Source organism: Ipomoea triloba, chromosome 7, assembly GCF_003576645.1.
Source record: "Ipomoea triloba cultivar NCNSP0323 chromosome 7, ASM357664v1".
Taxonomy (NCBI): Eukaryota; Viridiplantae; Streptophyta; class Magnoliopsida; order Solanales; family Convolvulaceae; genus Ipomoea; species Ipomoea triloba.
Genome location: NC_044922.1, coordinates 17,540,622 through 17,556,022, shown reverse-complemented (window position 1 = coordinate 17,556,022; position 15,401 = coordinate 17,540,622). Strand labels below are relative to the sequence as shown.

At 33.7% G+C, this 15,401-nt stretch overlaps 1 protein-coding gene and 3 long non-coding RNA genes across 4 annotated transcripts; 3 read left to right on the top strand and 1 right to left on the bottom strand.

The window, feature by feature from the left end:
- The first annotated feature begins 932 nt into the window (after window positions 1–932).
- Window positions 933–1,529, top strand: LOC116025739. Its single transcript, XR_004099715.1, has 2 exons — window positions 933–1,051; window positions 1,212–1,529. It is a non-coding gene; the product is annotated as an uncharacterized LOC116025739 (long non-coding RNA).
- A 770-nt stretch (window positions 1,530–2,299) lies between these two features.
- LOC116025740 lies at window positions 2,300–6,046 on the bottom strand. The gene is made up of 2 exons (XR_004099716.1): window positions 5,793–6,046; window positions 2,300–3,202 (listed from the first exon to the last, which is right to left on the bottom strand). It is a non-coding gene; the product is annotated as an uncharacterized LOC116025740 (long non-coding RNA).
- Window positions 6,047–11,101: 5,055 nt separating this feature from the next.
- Window positions 11,102–13,822, top strand: LOC116024245 (putative late blight resistance protein homolog R1B-23). Its single transcript, XM_031265134.1, has 2 exons — window positions 11,102–12,754; window positions 13,244–13,822. The coding sequence occupies exons 1-2, from the start codon at window positions 11,102–11,104 to the stop codon at window positions 13,820–13,822; spliced, it is 2,232 nt and encodes a 743-aa protein (XP_031120994.1).
- A 24-nt stretch (window positions 13,823–13,846) lies between these two features.
- Window positions 13,847–14,289, top strand: LOC116025742. The gene is made up of 2 exons (XR_004099718.1): window positions 13,847–13,909; window positions 14,050–14,289. It is a non-coding gene; the product is annotated as an uncharacterized LOC116025742 (long non-coding RNA).
- The last annotated feature ends 1,112 nt before the right edge of the window (window positions 14,290–15,401 follow it).

The window sequence follows — 15,401 nt, the reverse complement described above, 5'->3', positions numbered from 1 at the left end:
TAATATTAAGTTTAGTATTAGTGTATAAAATTTATATATTTAGAAACTACATTAAAATCACTATTAAACACAAAAAATTAAATTTAAAATAATTAAAATTACTGAACAAAATAAACAATGAAGAAATAGTTGAGACAAACAAAATGGGACAGGGGAGCATATTTTTCCAAAATGAAAAATTGTGCTAATCAACATATTTTCTATTTTCTGTTCTCTAATTTTTCAAAAAAATTAAAAAAAAAATTTCCAATTAGTAAACGTGTCCTTAACCTCTATTTTTCCTTTTTAATTTAAATACGGAGTATATATAACTATATAAGTGGGGCCTAATGGCCCATGATATATATTATATTATGGGCCCATGCAGCCCAACTCCGATTTTAATATACATAACTATATGACTATATAAGAGGGGCCGAATAACCCATTATATATTTATATCTCATATGGCCCCCTCTTAGAGATGGGCCATTGGACCCTGGGTAAGGGCACAACCTGTCCTTACCTAGGGCCGGGCCTGCATTTTTCAATAATTCCGTTTCATGTACAATACCGTTGTTTATACAATTATTATAATAGTGCATTTATAGCTTTCAGGCACAGATTAATTAGTTAGTCAACTCAAAGTAAGAGCATAAATTTTACTTTGCTAGCAGTTATATATATGGTACATAGATTCGTCTGTCTACTGGTCAGTTGAGACACATCTCATAATTTACCTCTCCCACTAATCTCCACCACAAGAGTGATGCCTTGTAATGTGCTTATGTCATGACTGTACTGTCATGGGGTATCAACTTACAAGTTGCAAAAAATAATGCATATATGATATGGAGGCAAGCCGCCAGTGTGGAAAAGTCTTGTGTTTTGAGAAATGATAGCTGCACAATATGCCTATAAAAGGGGGGCATATATATAACTCAATTGTGCGTATACACAAAATCTATATACATATCAGCCATGAAAGCCAAACTCTTTTATCTTTTCTTCATACTTCTCTTCATTGTTTCTCCCCTCACATGTGCTCGGAAACTGTCTAGTAAACCTCAGGGTACTTTTCCACCTCGCACCCCTTTTATTTTGAACGTAACCCACTATCTATAAATTGATCGATTTTACTACGAGTTATTATCACATATTTATTATTATCTATCACTTTATTATAACAGATAGATAACTAAACTTTACCTTCGTTCCAATCCCTACTGCAGGAAACATGGCTGCTAATGGCGGCGGTAGGGTTTACAAAGGCCCTCTGAAGAAAGGGCCCCTCTGCAATTCTAAAAAATTTGGCAACTGTATTAATGGCAAACCACCGCGAAAAAGCGATCCTTACAGTCGCAACTGCCATGGGACCACAGAGCCATAAGCCATCCAATTAAACCAGATTGTTGTGTACTAGATTTCCTACTCTACCTATGTTCGATCATCATGTTGGAATAATTCGGAAATGACAATAAAAACCTATTAATGTAATGTTTGTATGATACTATATCAGTATATTGGCATATATTTTTGAACCATGGAAATTAAACTATTAAAAAGTGATTAAAAATTAGGAGATTGTGGATGTAATTCAGATTTCCAATCACTTACAAAGTCTAAAAATATAATAATAAGTAATTTATGATCTCTTCCTAAAAATAAGTAAAAATTGTCAACAAATGCAATTCTTATCAATCTTATATTATTGTTATCACTCTTCTCTCTTCTCTTCCTCCACCTCACTGGCCTCTTTTCTCCCCAGCAAGCGAAAAAAACCTAATTAAAAAATATTGATGGAGACCACTGCGTCCCCTTCTCTTTGATGAAATTCCGAAACTATGGAGTTATTCTAAGAAACTGACTTGTTAAGGCAAAATCAAGGGCACTAGCTTCAACACGAAGAACAAAACTAGAGGTTGAAGGAGTGGAAAAAACCATCAAAGAAACTCCCCAATCACCCCAACTAGTCCACCTTCTGGTCGCGTTCTTCAAAATGGTCGCCAATCGCCCTTTATTCTTCGATTATTATAATTCATGACAGTCCACGGCGATCAAGGGAAAATAATGACGGAATGTAATTACACCCTTTTTTTCTTCGATTATTATATTTGTACTCTAAATCCGTTTCAGCATGAAAATCAATAGAAACTTTTTGTATTTACACTGAGTTTTCCATAGATTCTTGCGAACTAATATTTATATCATTTTATATTAAATAATTAATTAATTTTTGAGTTTGACAAAAAAAAAATTATCATTGGAATGTAATTAAAAATTAACATTGCACTTCAAATTTTCAAATTACTAAAAGACATTAGTCAGATCAAATTTTTACCATTACATAAAAAATGATAGCGTTTAACAAAGACAACTTTTTAATAATAGATACTATACTTAACATGCTATGCGGTAATGATGTGGAAGAAACACAAGTAAAACATTACGTGATATTATTGGATATTATTGGATATAAACCTAAAGAAATTAAAAATATGGATCTTTTCTATTTCCTATGTACGTACATTCACATTGATGTGCAATAAATACCGCTGCCCTACAATTCATGCATTATTCTTCTTGCAAATTGCAAGTCAATGTCTAAGTCTTCGCACAATAGACATGGAATGAACGACTAAGATTGTCTTCAAAGTCTACATAAATTACTAAATTCTCATTATAAAACAAATAAATAAAAGATAATCGCTACCAATTAAAATAAATGTTGATTATTGATTAATATAATTTACACTATAGAAAATTTTTAGTTTTTCAAAAATAGCTATGGTCAACCGTTGTGGAAGATGGCGCCGAATAGAGTTCCAAGACCAAAAACCACACCTTTCCCAGTTTTGTTAGTATTTGAGGACTTATTTACAAAGCATGGTTTAATTTGGGGGCGTTTTTTTCGGGTTCTCTTATCAGTTTTGGTTTTTGCTTGATATTTTAAAAATGATACCATTTTCTAATTTGTTCAGTCGGCTATTCGGTTTGGAATAAACTCATCATCAACATTCCCTAAATTACTAGTGCAAATTATTATTTATTTATTTTTATTTATAATAATAATTTAAATCATAAACAAAGCAAATAAGTAAAATAACCAATAATTTTCATTCCAGTGCTTGCAATGGAATTTCATTGGCTTTGTTGTACCTATAAAGCTATGAAGCTCCAATACCCTTGCGCAGTTTCTTGAAATGGTTACCAGAAGTATATCCTAATCAATTGCATTAATAAATAGACCACATTATGATACAGTACAAGATAATTCAAACAAAATGCCATTTAACACTCAATAGCAGATTGGTCAATGGACAAAAATCAAGTGGATTGATTAATTTTAAGGTAATTCTCCATTAGGAATTACGTTTGTCATCAAAAACACATAAAATTATTTTTTAAACATAAAATATGAGAAACAGTCCAAAGGAGTTTCTTTCAGGTGTGTCTGAGAAATGATCTTTTATTATGCATATAGCAGATAGCAACTTTGACAATATTCCACAGGATATATATTTTGAGCCTGTAGTTCAAGTCACCTAAAAACCCCCATGACCATAATGAATTTACGTGTGCTAAAAAATCGTGCTTGGCCATTCAGATAAACACAACAGATATTCAAACATGCTGATATCAATGCACATTACTGAATTCTACAGGTGCAGCTTAAATATGTACTTGGGGACAGAAAATACAAAGCATCATAATATTTGGTCTTCATAAACACAAAATTACCTAATCACACATACTACACAGGATATGCTTAGCTATATATAAAAACAAACCTACAATCATAAAATGAAGTGTAGTTCACAGCCAAATAGGATGCCAGATCACTGAGGTAAATCTCAGACCAAAGATTAATGAGTAATTTTGAGAACTCATAATAGCATTGAAAAAGAAAAGACCCCTTACTGAATCCATAATTTCAATACACTTAAAGAGTTGGGCATCCCTCATCATGACTAAGCACAATTATTTACAAGTAAACAATATAGAGAATGAACTATGGATACACTCATACTCATTCTTGGTAGATGGAAGACAAAACTGCAAACAAGACATCAGACAATTGATGAATACCATATACATATATGGATTACATTATATGCAAGGATTAAGTTAAATGCCTCGAGTAATTGCTAAGTAACCATCTTACTAGACAATTAAATGTAGGTCAATTAAACAAATGTACTAGGCATAACTAATAATCAAAGCAACCAAGCCACCATAAAGAAGACAAATAAAGAACATTTCACCTTAATTACAGCAGTGAGTCAAAAATAACACAACTCAATATATCAAAAACACATGAACAAATAATGTCTGGAAAAAAAAATAAAAAAAAAAAAGCCAAACCCGCATCAAGCATAAGAATTCACCTCAGGTTATCTAAACACATATAAACAAAACCAAAGCCCCATCAAGCATAAGAATTCACCTCATGTTATCTAAGCAGACAGGAGTCAATGAAGAATACAATTCACCTTATATTACAGCACATTTTATCAAAATAAAACAATTCAATATTCAATATATCAAAAAATGAAACACTTAATGATAAAAGCACAAAAATCACAACCAAAAGAGAATCAAATATCAATTCACCTTTATATTGAAGCACACGGTCAAAATAATCCAATTCACTATATAAAAAACAAAGGAACTCCAAAACCCACAAATAATTAATCAATATTGCCACATAGACAAACGTACACAATAACATATACAATTGAATTTATTACCAACAGTATTCAGTGAATGCCAAACCCAAGAAAATAGAATCTTGAATTCAAAAGACTAAATACAAAGCATCAGGAGGTCGATAAATCGTTATGCTCAATTCAAACAAAAAATAATACTTGAAAGAAGCTAAATTAAAAATAAAAAGAACCATTCAAAACACTGAACAAATAATACTTGAAAGAAACTATACATTATAAAGAACCAAAAAATAATACTTGAAAGAAACTAAACTGAAAATTTAAAAGAACCATTCAAAACACTGAAAAATTAATTCAGTAAGAAGCTATATTAAAAATTAAAAAGAAGCATTCAAACACTTGAAAAGGAACACTTAAAAACGCTGCACATCATTTTATAAACTAAAAAGGAACACTTAAAAACGCTGCACATCATTTTATAAACTAAAAAGAATACTAATGCTGAATCATTTCAAAAACAATACAAACACCTCAACCCACTGAAAATCAAAGAACCCAAAGCCTCATCAACACAGAATCAATAAGAATTAAAGAACCCAAAGCCTCATCAACACAGAATCAATAAGAATTAAAGAACGCAAAGCCTCATCAACACAGATTCAATAAGAATTAGAGAGCGCAAAGCCTCATCAACACAGAATCAATAAGAATTAGAGAACGCAAAGCCTCATCAACACAGAATCAATAAGAATTAAAGAACCCAAAGCCTCACCAACATAAATTCAATAAGAATTAAAGAACCCAAAGCCTCATCAACACAGATTCAATAAGAATTAAAGAACGCAAAGCCTCATCAATAAGAATTAAAGAACCCAAAGCCTCATCAACACAGAATCAATAAGAATTAAAGAACCCAAAGCCTCATCAACACAGATTCAATAAGAATTAAAGAACGCAAAGCCTCATCAACACAGAATCAATAAGAATTAAAGAACCCAAAGCCTCATCAACACAGAATCAATAAGAATTAAAGAACCCAAAGCCTCATTAACATGGAATCAATAAGAATTCACCTTAAGTTACAACACACTGTCAAAATAACCCAATGAGTAGAACACAGACACAAACGAGAAGAATCCATACCTCAAGTTTATCGGATAAGAACGCTGGCTTGGGAGGGCAGACGAGATCCTAGACATAGAGGGCCCGCGCCAGCAACCCACCGTCGTCGCAAGTGCAATAATCCAAGATAATCAAAATAAAACAATTCAATATTCAAAAAAAATTTACTACTATGAAGCCGAAGTATTTCGGCTCCATGAATGCACGAGCCAGTCTGTCTAGCTCACTGCGTGCCCTTGAAGTGATGGGGCTTTGTGAATTATTTGGAGCCTCAAGGCTCCCATGCCACTTTCCCCACCGATGTGGGAAAAGTGGCAAAACTAAGGGGAGCCGGTTCGGCCCCCCTTTTTGTTTTTGTTTTTGTTTTTTTTTTCTTTTTAAATTATTTCTTTTAAATAATAATAATAATAATAATAATAATTATTATTATTATTATTATTATTATTATGAAATATATTTATACTCTTTATTAAGTCATTTTACCAATTAATCGCTAAGTTAAACAGATACTTTTACCAATCGTACCGCTGATCAAACTCGATAATATAATCCGCTATTTGTTAACCGTTGATTGCCAAACAAGGTTAGGGAGAGATCTAAGTATAGTGGTGAAGAGAGTATGGAGCCTAAATACTTTTTTATTTTGCTTATCTATACACACTATGGTCTAATCTTTCTGAACAACTCAATCTTCATCATCTCCACGAATTGGTACTTGCAAGCCAATCTTTTACTTCGAGCTTCAACAAATCATCATCAAACCTCAACAAATAAACCACATCCACTCACACATTTTATATGCTGTTCGTATAGCAATAGTATGTAAGAAAATAGAAATTAAAATCAATTAATATAAGAATTAGCCTTTGGAATGCAGCAAGCTCTTCTTTCCCATCCACTTTCGAATTTCCCTTCAAATTAACATATAGAGTAAGGTAATCAAAAGAATATTTAGAATTGGAATGCAGTAGCTTCTCCATTGAAATTATCATCCACGCTCCTTCATATAATAATAATAATAATCAACTTTAGATGCAACCACCCTTGTTTCTAGCTGCAATATTTCCTAGAATAATGAGAATCACTCATTTCAAAATCTTACCGGAAGACTTATCTTTGTGACAAATTTTGTTAGCAATCCTCGTATGTTATCATCTGAAGCAGATACATACTGTAGTACAGAGTCTAAAAAATAGCATAACAAGACAAACTAAGTTTTGATGACAAATAATATGCCAATAAATGTATATTATCATATGTATTATTTTTACACTCACAATCTCTCATTTTGACAATTATTTGTCAAAAACAACATACATTCTTAAGGCTATTAAATTAAATAAAATCATTAGAATTTTATTTATTAAAACAAAAGCCTTAAAAGACATGTTGTGTGGATAAGCAAAATATCATATAATATAATAAAGATAGCTAGAGATTGAGAAATGAAATCTGCCAAGAAAATCATGATTCAAACATACCATGTCCAATCATTCACCATATTAATCAATACCAAGTCATGTGTTACACTATTTATTTTCTGATCTCACCATAGAATTTCTCAATCAATTAAGTAATTAACTAGGTTTAACCAGAGGCCAAAGACCTTGTGGTCTAGTGGCACCCGGTGTCCCAATTCACACTCCCACATGGATGACGGGAGTGAGCTCGAGCCTTAGTGGGATACCACAAGAAGGTAGCTATGAACAGATACTACATTGTAACAGAGTCAGTAGTACTAAAAAAAAAAGAACTAGGTTTAACCATTTTCACATTTTTTTTCACTCAACAATATATATATATATAACTCTAATCATATGAGAATCACTCTAGGTGAGAACTTATGGCGATAGCGTTTGAACCGTCTTAGTCCTTCGATGTGACCATGCATGTGTAGTGTGTGAAGACTTATATGTTGACTAGTGTTACAATTCTAATAAAATCGTAACGGTCACATGTGTAGTGTGTGAAGACTTATATGTTGACTAGTGTTACAATTCTAATAAAATCGTAATGGATAGGTAAATTTTACGTAGACGCCATCTTTATATGCTTACACTTTGAACGTGTGATGATTCCCGGAAAGGGGAATAGGATAAGGAATGAGTGGGAGGGAAACAGAAGTTGGAGCAAGAATAGATGATTCCATTTAATGTACAATATATCACTATTTATACAATTAAACTATTGCATATAAAATTTTACGGGCACTGTTCAATTGGTCAATCAAATCAAAATAAACTCACAAGTTTTACTTTACTAGTAGCCGCATGGTATTTGGATTTGGCTTAGCATTAATTGGAGCATGTTGACAGGTTGAAACACATCTCGTAATTTACTTGATCATAGAACACCACAAGCGACTGCAAACAACTCGTAAAAGTCATTTTAAATTTTGCATTCCGGAAGTTATATATGTAAATCTGCTACACAAATTTCTGACATGCTTTTGTCTTGTGACATTAAATTGCCTTCTCCCACAAACATTTGATAGCATATCCTTATTAGTATATTAGAAACAACCCCGACCATCCTGCCATTATCATCCTTTTGCATTTACTTCAATTCTCTATTTTCCAAATGTACATGCAAGTAAATATATTCTCTGCTTTCCTTTCCCCAAAAAAAATAATGAATATCTCCAGTTAGTGGATGCACTCTTAGTTTATTACTTTACTGCCTTCTTGTTTTTCTTTCATTAGTTAAAAATATATATTGAAAAGAGAAAGGTGGCTACAATAAGAAAGTACAGAGTACTCAATTGCACTTACTTTATAGAACCAAGCTCTTTCTTATAGATTCTTTTTCTTTCCTAATCTACTACCAGATCAACAGTATAAAGTCAATAGATACACTAGAGGACTTACTGTTTCAGGGTGGGTCAATATATATATGCATATCCTTGTGTGAGCTTATCTCGTGGAAAGGGCCAATGATCCTGACAGAGAAATTTAGTACACATTATTAGCAAACAGCTAGCAAAAGGCACACAATTAATTTAAAATTCCTTTGGTTGCGAAACTCAAAGAAAACTAGAAAGTAGCATATTATCGAAGGTCCCACATAAATAACAAAGAAACCAATTGGCTAAGCATCTTAAGGACAAAAAGCATCTTTTTCTTACTCCTCTAGCGGTTAAGCTAAGCCAACTTACCCTCATTATTAGTATCTTAAGCTGTTAATTAAATGCAAGTTTACCAAGTGAAATTATATAGAATTGGCCAATGACTGCAACATGCATTCGGTATCTCGGTTAACACTCCCACATGGATGATGGGAGTGAGTTCGAGCCTCAGTAGGCTGAGCAGCAACATGCACAAACATGATTTGTCTCAATTTTTCCATACAAAACAAAGCAAATCTAGACTTATATCCATAAATATATATTTATATGCAAGTCCAATACAATATGAATAGAGCTGATTTTGTCAGCTTGGGCAATTCTCTTTCACACACATTGTGCATGTGTGTGAGAGAGTGAGAGACCTGTGTTGATTCGGTATCATGATTCTCTAAAAATGTTACTGCACGTGAAGGCCACCATCCCGGCCATTACTACTGCTGGTCCTTGAGGATCAATTAACCTCCAGTACTGGTTATGCAACGCAGAATGCATATACCCTGTGGAAAATTGAACATCAACATCTCCTGTTTGAATGTACAGACAAATCAATACTAAACTTGTGGAAAAGGTTATACATTAGTCCTCGGTAGTTTGTATAAACTGCTAAATCTCCTTCCCTTTTATCTTGGACCTTCTATCAATTTTCTTAAAAGTAAAATAAAAATCTAATCACTATAAGTACTGCCTCCTGTCAACAATATAAAATTGCACATCAATAGCCACTGTCAATGTAAATGTACTTATGTACATATATAAGAACTAGAAAAGATCCATATTTTTTTTAGACCATCCCCATTAAAAAAGATTTTGGCAAGATTTATGAATAGTAAAATCTAAAGAGGGTTTTTAATAAATGTGATTGGTGAATTTTTTGTGACATTTTTTTCCTACAAAAGAGGAAATTTTGGCAGGTTTTGTATAAATGTGAGGCACAGTTCTCGATTTAATTTTTTTTTATTTATTATTTTATGTTTTCAGTTTAAATTTTTGTTTTGTTTTTCTTTTTTCCTTTCCTTTTCTTCTTCAACTGTAATTTTCTCTTTCCTAATCACACTCACAAAAATTCCTCAAAAACCACACTAAAATATCCAATATTGAGGAAGGCCTATGATTATATCCAACAATTTCACGTAATGTTTTACTTGTGCTTCTTCCACATCATCACCGCATAGCATGTTGGACATTAATTTAGAGGAACAAGTTTAGTATCTATTATCAAAAAGTGACGTTGACCGCTATTTAAGTATTAAAAAAGAGTTATGTCTTTGTTAAATGCTATAATTTTTTATGTAGTGATAAGAATTTGATCCGGCAATTGGTATCAAAGTAAGAAGTAATGTTGTGATGTTGAGATTAATTGCCAAGTAATGTGAAGGGATTGTTAGACGTTGGCATTAATATGTATATATAGATACTTGATCAAATGTGGACAGAGTTTCTCGTGCGGTTGGTGCGGATTGCATCATTAGGTACCGCCTAGGCGCCGCCTAGACTGTTTAGGCGTTAGGCGCTAGTCTACCGCCCGACTAGCGCCTAGCGCCTACTGCAACCATGGGATTTTATAATTATGTCCTCTAAAAAATATTCATCTGGGTCTGAGAAACTTAAAAAGAAAAAGAAGAATTGAACAATTAACTCAATCTCAAAAGAGAACTTTTGAAAAATTCATTACAAAAGAAATTCAAATAAATAAGCAAAATGATGATGCCGAGAAAAAATTGTTAGATACTAATCTTCATATAGAAGATCAACATGATTGTGAGATTGAAAAAAATTTAAACGTCATCCTAGAGACTGGCCGGCAGTTTGAACTTTTGTTATGTGCTTTATAATGTTTCTCATGATTATTCTTATTCATGTTTAGTTATTGATCAGTGTAAGTCTTTAGTATTTGGCTTTGACGAACACATTCAGAATAAGATGAAACAGCATATATAGATTTGAGCTGTAAGATTCCCACTTAACATTAAACAATATCATGTTGTCACTATCTATCTAACATTAATCCTTACAAGTTGCAGAATTTTTTACATAAAATTATACACTAAAAGTTAGTGCTGCCCGGCCTCTTGCAATTAAAAATGCTTTCCGTCTTGCAATTATTGCACTTAGAGCCATAAGGCAAATTGCCAATTGATCATAATTACAATACACACACCATACTAAGTGAGAAGAAGCTCATATCAGATCAGAGAAGAATTAAAGAATGGCTTGTGTTGCTGTAAATTCTCTTGTGAGGACGATTGAGCTTGAGTTCTTGCAACCTCTGCCTCGCCCAATCGTACGACAAAAGCAACTCATCCCTGGCAATGAAAACCTGATCCAAAATCTCCACCAGAAGCTTGGTGATCTGATAGAGCTGATCGATGAGAACAGGATGGATGGTATCGAAGCAATTAAAGACTTGGAAACTAAGCTCAGAGATGTGGCTTTCAGAGTAGAATATGAAATTGAATTCCAAATCGTACATCTTTATGAGATAGAGGAAAAGGAAGAGTTACTTGCAGGAATAGCAGATCTTTTTGTGGAAATACCAGAGAGTAGTATTGATGCAGTAGAAGAAGAAAATTTGGGAATTGCTGATGCCCAAAGAAGTTGGCATTCTTTCAAACTTGGTTGTATTTTGGAAGAAGCAATAAGAGACATTGATGCCATCCACAAAGAGTTGTCCAAAGTGAAGATGGAGTGTGTTGAAGCCGCCTTGCAAGGAATTGGAAGGAAAACAACCATAGTACTTGCCCCAGCTGCAGCTTCTACCACATGTTGTAGTGATGGAAGAGTTGATGCCATGATAATGGTGGGGAAAAACAATGAGATCAAAATTGTAAAGGCGATGCTAATTCATCATTCATCAAGGCAACGGGAAATTGTCTCCATTGAAGGTATGGGAGGCATCGACAAGACAACCTTAGCTAGACGAGTTTATGAAGATCCATCAGTTACCTCCCGCTTTGACATCCGAGGTTGGGTTGTTGCCTCACAATATCATAGTAAGTTACAAATACTAACAGACCTTCTTAAATCAACAGGCTATGTAGGTAGTGGCACTCAAGAGGATCAGCTAGCACAACAACTATACCAACATCTGATGCATCAAAGATATTTTGTTGTGATAGATGACATTTGGAGCGTTGATGCGTGGAATTCTGTCAAAGCTTGCTTTCCTGATAATGCAAATGGCAGTCGAGTATTGTTGACTACTTGCTTTGCACAAGTGGCTACCAGTATTAGCTCTAATAATAACTTTTCTCATCAAAAGCAATTTTTAGATCAAACTGAGAGTTGGGATTTATTTCGTGAAAAGGCAAGCAAATCTGGCTATGCTGAGTTTGAGGCGATTGGAAGACCTATTGTTGAGAAATGTAAAGGATTGCCTCTGGCAATTGTTGTAGATGCAGGTTTATTTTCCAAACTTCATACGCTAGATGAGTGGAAGAATGTTGCAGAATTTCTAAATTCATCTGCAACAACAACAATTGATGAAGAATGCTCAAGGATACTCTCGTCCAGTTACAATCACTTGCCTCACAGTTTGAAGGCTTGTTTTTTATATTTGAGCATATTTCAAGAATATGAAGAGATCTATGTTAGAGATATTGTAAAGTTATGGGTTGCCGAAGGACTTGTAAAGGCATCCAAGGATATGAGCTTTGATGCAGTGGCTAGAAGGCACATTCAAGAACTCAAAGATCGGAACCTAATTCTTATAAATCGACCAAGTAATTGTGGAAGGAAAGTAAAGACATTTAGAATGCACTCTTTATTGCATTCTCTTTGTGTGGGGGAAGCTAAAAAGGAGAACCTTCTGTATATTATCTATGGAAATAAGTCCAGTTCCTCTCAGAAAGATTACCGATGGGTAAGAATCCTATCACCACTACAGGTTAACAAACAAACATTATATTCTTTAAAAAACTGTAGATCCATCTTTTGTTCCGAAAAGCATATGTCTTCAAAATTGAAATTTTGCAGTCTATTAAGAGTACTCTATAAGAATAGAGGCTGTGAGATTGGATCTCCTGTCCATTTGAGATTCCAATTGTCATGGAACGACCGAGCTTCTACCATTTTAGATCCATTTCGTTGTTGGAATCTTCAAACACTTTTAGGTGATAGTATTGATAAAATGAGCTTTTTAGAATTCCCACAACTACAACATTTGTGTAGTTACATAGGTCTGAATGATTTTCTCATATTTTTTCATCAAAACTTAAAGAGCATTTGTGGGTTGATTCCTGATCAATGCACAAAAGAATTATTTACAAATATTCCATACCTAAAGAAGGTAGGGATTCAATGTGAAGATGGTTGTAGTGATTGCATTAATAACGTTGCCTATTCACACCAGCTCCAGAGTCTGCATCTTTTTGGTAAATTTGGTTTGCATCGGTTGGCGATTCCAAATATTAACCACCTTGTTTGCTTGGAAAACCTTATGAGGTTGAGGTTTACGCACTCGACATTTGAGTGGAAGGCAATTAATATTCTTAGCAAGTTGTCTAAACTTGAGGTGCTAAAGCTAAGCTATTGTAAGTGCATCGGTGGAGAGTGGGAACTACTTGAAAAGGAGAGTTTTGACCGATTAATTTATTTGGAAATTCAATCGAATAATCTTGAAAGTTGGGAAGCAAGTGCTTGTCATTTTCCGAATCTTGAGCATCTAGTCCTTTATCGGTGCCAAAAATTGGAAAAGATCCCAGTTGAGTTTGCAGAAATTTCAAACTTGAAGTCAATCAAATTGTATGAATGTCTTCCTTCTGTTGTGGATTCTGCCAATGAAATTCAAAGAGAGCAACGTGAGCAAGGAAATGATAATATGGTTGTCATTGAGGAAAGAGACATTAGAGGTCCATCTCTCTCCTTTACCCTTATGCTATTGCTTTTTTTATTTCACTCTCATTATAAAGTTTCATCATATATATCCTAATATATAATTTGTTTTCGATGACTCATGACAGCCTCACTCCTGTTCTGATGATGAGATTGAGCCATAGTTGAATATAAAGCAAAAAAGGTATATATGTTTACAGTTTACATACACACATAGCTTCTTCATTTATTTCATTCATATGTCACGGTTATTTGTTTATAGTTTAATTTTGTCTTCATGGTTTGATGTTTTACTTTCTTTTACATGTTTAATTGCATTTTCAGGTTAGGTACAGTGATCAATTTGCACCTTATTCCTATTTTTTAAGATGTTGGAGCTAACTTTATAGTAGGTAATGATAATATGAGAAGCCCGAAATTGACAATTATTGGCCATAACATTGCATCTAGTTTGATTGCACTTAGACATCATTCCTAGAGTATTATTAATTGTATATATTAACCGTATTAACTATTATGTTCAATTATTATTAACGATTTATACGTATTCTAATTTTATTTGAATCTATATTTTTAATGTTCAACTATTATCAACTATGGAGTATTCCTGTAACACAATTAATAATCAAAGAACAAATTTATTAGTTAAAAATAATTATTGATAAGAGAAAATTACACTTTTGATCCTATGACTATTGTAGTCTTGTTAATTTCAGTCATCAACTTTAAAAATTAACAATTTAATTAGTCCCATAACTATACAATTTTTAACACATTTGGTCCACCCGGCCAAATGTCATCGGAAAAATATAAATCATTTTTAATTATTAAATCATAGGGGCAAATCGGTCATTTCATGTCACTTTCTCCTTTCTTTCACTCTCGGGGCGACAAAATCGGGTTTTCATGTAACACCCCAATTTTCAACTCTTACTTGTATTACAAAATCACTGATAATGCGTCGCGGAAGCTTACATCTAACCAGCAGAAAACTCGGTGTTACCGCCACGCTCAGGTATCTCTCCTATACCCAAACGTTAAGGCTAAACTTACAACATCGACATCCACTCCCATCTTGTTTAGAGCTCATCGGGCTACTAGAGCCCACACTAATCTGCATCTAATAAAGGGCACAATGAAGTGTAGTTAGCACGACGGCTAAGTAAGAAAATCCATTTGTCACTTAAAAGTAGACAAAAGTTTGAAAACATTTTTAGTTTAGAAGTTTAAAAAAAAAATCATTTTCATGTCCTTTCAGACAAGTTTGCAAAACTTTCATTTCCAAGAATTTCATCATTTGCAAATAGAACCGCAGCTCTAATGCTCATAATAATCTGAACCGCAGCCCAGAGTAACAATAATTTTCATAGTAAAAAATTCACTTAGTTTCCCTTGAGTAAGCACGAGGCTTTCTTTTTTTTTCATAACTCCATCTCTTCTCAGCGAATAGACTTCGCTCTGTAGTATGAATTGATCATACAAACCTCGGGCCATGGCATTTCCAGCCTTCCCGTAGGTCTCCTTATCCCAACCTAGGGCCATGGCACTCCAGCCCTCCCGTAGGTCCACCCTTATTCCAACCCCGGGCCGTGGCATTTAAGCCTTCCCGTAGGTCCCCACCTTATTCCAGAAACTAAGGGTTTGAAAACATTTTCCTTCCTTCAGTTTTTCTTTCT